At 31.6% G+C, this 2,500-nt stretch overlaps 1 protein-coding gene across 3 annotated transcripts in view; it reads right to left on the bottom strand.

The window, feature by feature from the left end:
- Window positions 1-2,500, bottom strand: part of LOC137642626 (kelch-like protein diablo) — a 176,743-nt gene that overhangs the window by 103,199 nt on the left and 71,044 nt on the right. The window contains exon 1 of one of the 3 annotated variants that reach the window (XM_068375338.1): window positions 352-450. The exons of the other annotated variants lie outside the window; for them this stretch is intronic. Within the exon in view, the coding sequence (XP_068231439.1) occupies window positions 352-433 (82 nt within the window). The 5' untranslated portion in view covers window positions 434-450. Of the gene's footprint in view, window positions 1-351; window positions 451-2,500 lie in introns of those variants that run through there. 3 annotated transcript variants of the gene reach the window in all.

The following is a 2,500-nucleotide window of genomic DNA, read 5'->3' as shown; positions in this document are numbered from 1 at the left end:
ATTCAAAGTGAAAAAGTAAAAATTCTTTAAGAGTATTAAATGAAAATTCCAAATTACCTCAGTGAAACAGAAATCTTTTAGACAATAAATTCATAAATATATTCTTTCCGCGAGATCAGTTTGGATATTTCCTTAAACATGGAACCATAAGGTAAGGGCAAATGGGTAAGCAAAATCCTGTTCACGACTGAGACTGCTATTGCTTATGACCTTGAAAACACACTTGTATTGCTGTATTTAGTTACGACCAACATTCACCGTCATCGACCTTGGGGCAGTTGACGCAATTAAATGCTACAAAAATAAACAAATGAAGGGTAAGGAACGTGATGTTCGATTATATTTTTTTACCTTCATAACGGGAAGGATCCTGATCAATCTGGTGTATCCTGTGTATCCTATGGAGATTGGCAATCTTCGCATTACTATGCATTCTTTAAAATTCTATTCCTATAATTATTTTTCACTGTTGTTATAATATTTCTAACTTTAAAGTGGAATTCTTTCCGGGAGACACACAAGATTCAGGTTACCGCTTCCATTTTATGCGTACTTCGCCTTACTTGTTTTCCTAGTTTTCCATACCAGATGTTGAATGGGGATCTAGGCACGATAAACAGTGATACAGATGTATTAGTAATTACAATGTAGGGCGGTTATGACTCATAAGGCATCCACATTAAACTCTTATATTTGCATTTTAACGTTACGTTTTTAACAGAATAATTTTTCAGCGACGTGATTCTAGTAAGCTTCTTTCAAATAAAGTTAGATTACTGTAAATGAGGCCTTTATAAATATAATGATTGAATGACTAACTAGAACGAGAATTAGCGGCTATGGTGTGTGTATAACATCGTAGCATCTCTAGTAATTAACATATTTTTTCTGTTATTCGACGCCACGCTGTATGTGAAGATAGCATACACAACGTAGGGTTTGCTTTTCTAAATCGGTATGAAATTCATACCCATACTATGAATGGAGTCACAATTTTCCCAGTTCAGGGACTCACATTTGTTACCTGATGGTACTGAATCAGTAGTACCCAAGGGCGGTTCTTATATAAGGGAAATGGAAGCTACTATGTGTTGGGCTGTAGTCATATGTGCACGTGACGGTTACGTGTTACCCATTGATGGATTAGAAGGAAAGCAACCTGTAACTAGAATTCTACCCAAAATATCAACACTTTCGCTTCCAACTACATTTTTAGATCTATTTCAAGAACAGAAAGCATCATTGGGTATTCCCCAATTTTGCAGATAAGCATGGTACTTTAGAGAATATAAGATATCTGTAAACCAGTGATTTCATTGTCACGTAAGCATAAGGACATTATACTGTACTAATGTACGTGACCCGTCAAAAATGACGGATAAATGTTTTAATAGATTTGACACACACACGCACCCCACCTCACCAGGGTATGATTACTCTCCCTCTCCCTTAACCCGAGGGACGGGAAGTGCTGAATGTGACCCAAAAGAAATATATATATATATATATATATATATATATATATATATATATATATATATATATATATATATATATATATATATATACATATATATATATATACATATATATATATATATATATATATATATATATATATATATATATATATATATATATATACTGTATATATAATCAGACACTTCCTCTTTATCATATAGGAGAGATGAATATATACTGTAATATATACATATACATATATAAATATATAAATATATATATATATATATATATATATATATATATATATATATATATATATATATATACATATATTATATATACATATACATATATTATATATATATATATATATATATATATATATATATATATATATATATATATATATATATCAAATAAAATTCAAAGAACGTACTGACACTTATTTTAAAGCAATCATTTGTAAAAAATTTTATCAATTACCTAACTGACAGCGAAATCATTGACACAAATTTATGCATCATATTTTTTCAACTGATATAGGCATCAAATATACTAACATTTCATCTATGCAAACCAATTATTTCTAACATTCAAGTAATCTTGGACCCTATTCCTCATTCAAAAAACTAATTTTGTCTATTCCTAGAGACGAAATGAGATTTATCTCACACATTTCGCTATGACTCACAAACCATTCGGAATCATTAGGACATTCTGCATTAATCACCAAAGTTATTGGCACTTTCTAGAGCAGCAAAGTTCACTATAGTCAATTTTTTTCTAGTGAGGCAGATTTACATCGACTAGCAGGGGTGCCCTTTTAACTCGGAAAAGTTTCCTGATCGCTGACTGGTTGGACAAGATAATTCTAACCAATCGGATAGCAGGAAACTTTTCCGAGCTAAATGGGCACCGCTGCGAGTCGGTGAAAATGCGCCTCATTAAAAAAAATGAGTATAGTTAGGCACAATACCGGTGGGGCATACGAATAAGTCAGGGTTGTCAAACCATAGTATTCTCGAATCATTTGAGA

This window comes from Palaemon carinicauda, chromosome 6 (genome assembly GCF_036898095.1).
Source record: "Palaemon carinicauda isolate YSFRI2023 chromosome 6, ASM3689809v2, whole genome shotgun sequence".
Taxonomy (NCBI): domain Eukaryota; kingdom Metazoa; phylum Arthropoda; class Malacostraca; order Decapoda; family Palaemonidae; genus Palaemon; species Palaemon carinicauda.
Note: the sequence above shows the minus strand (reverse complement) of the source record. Positions and strands in the feature narration are given on the sequence as shown.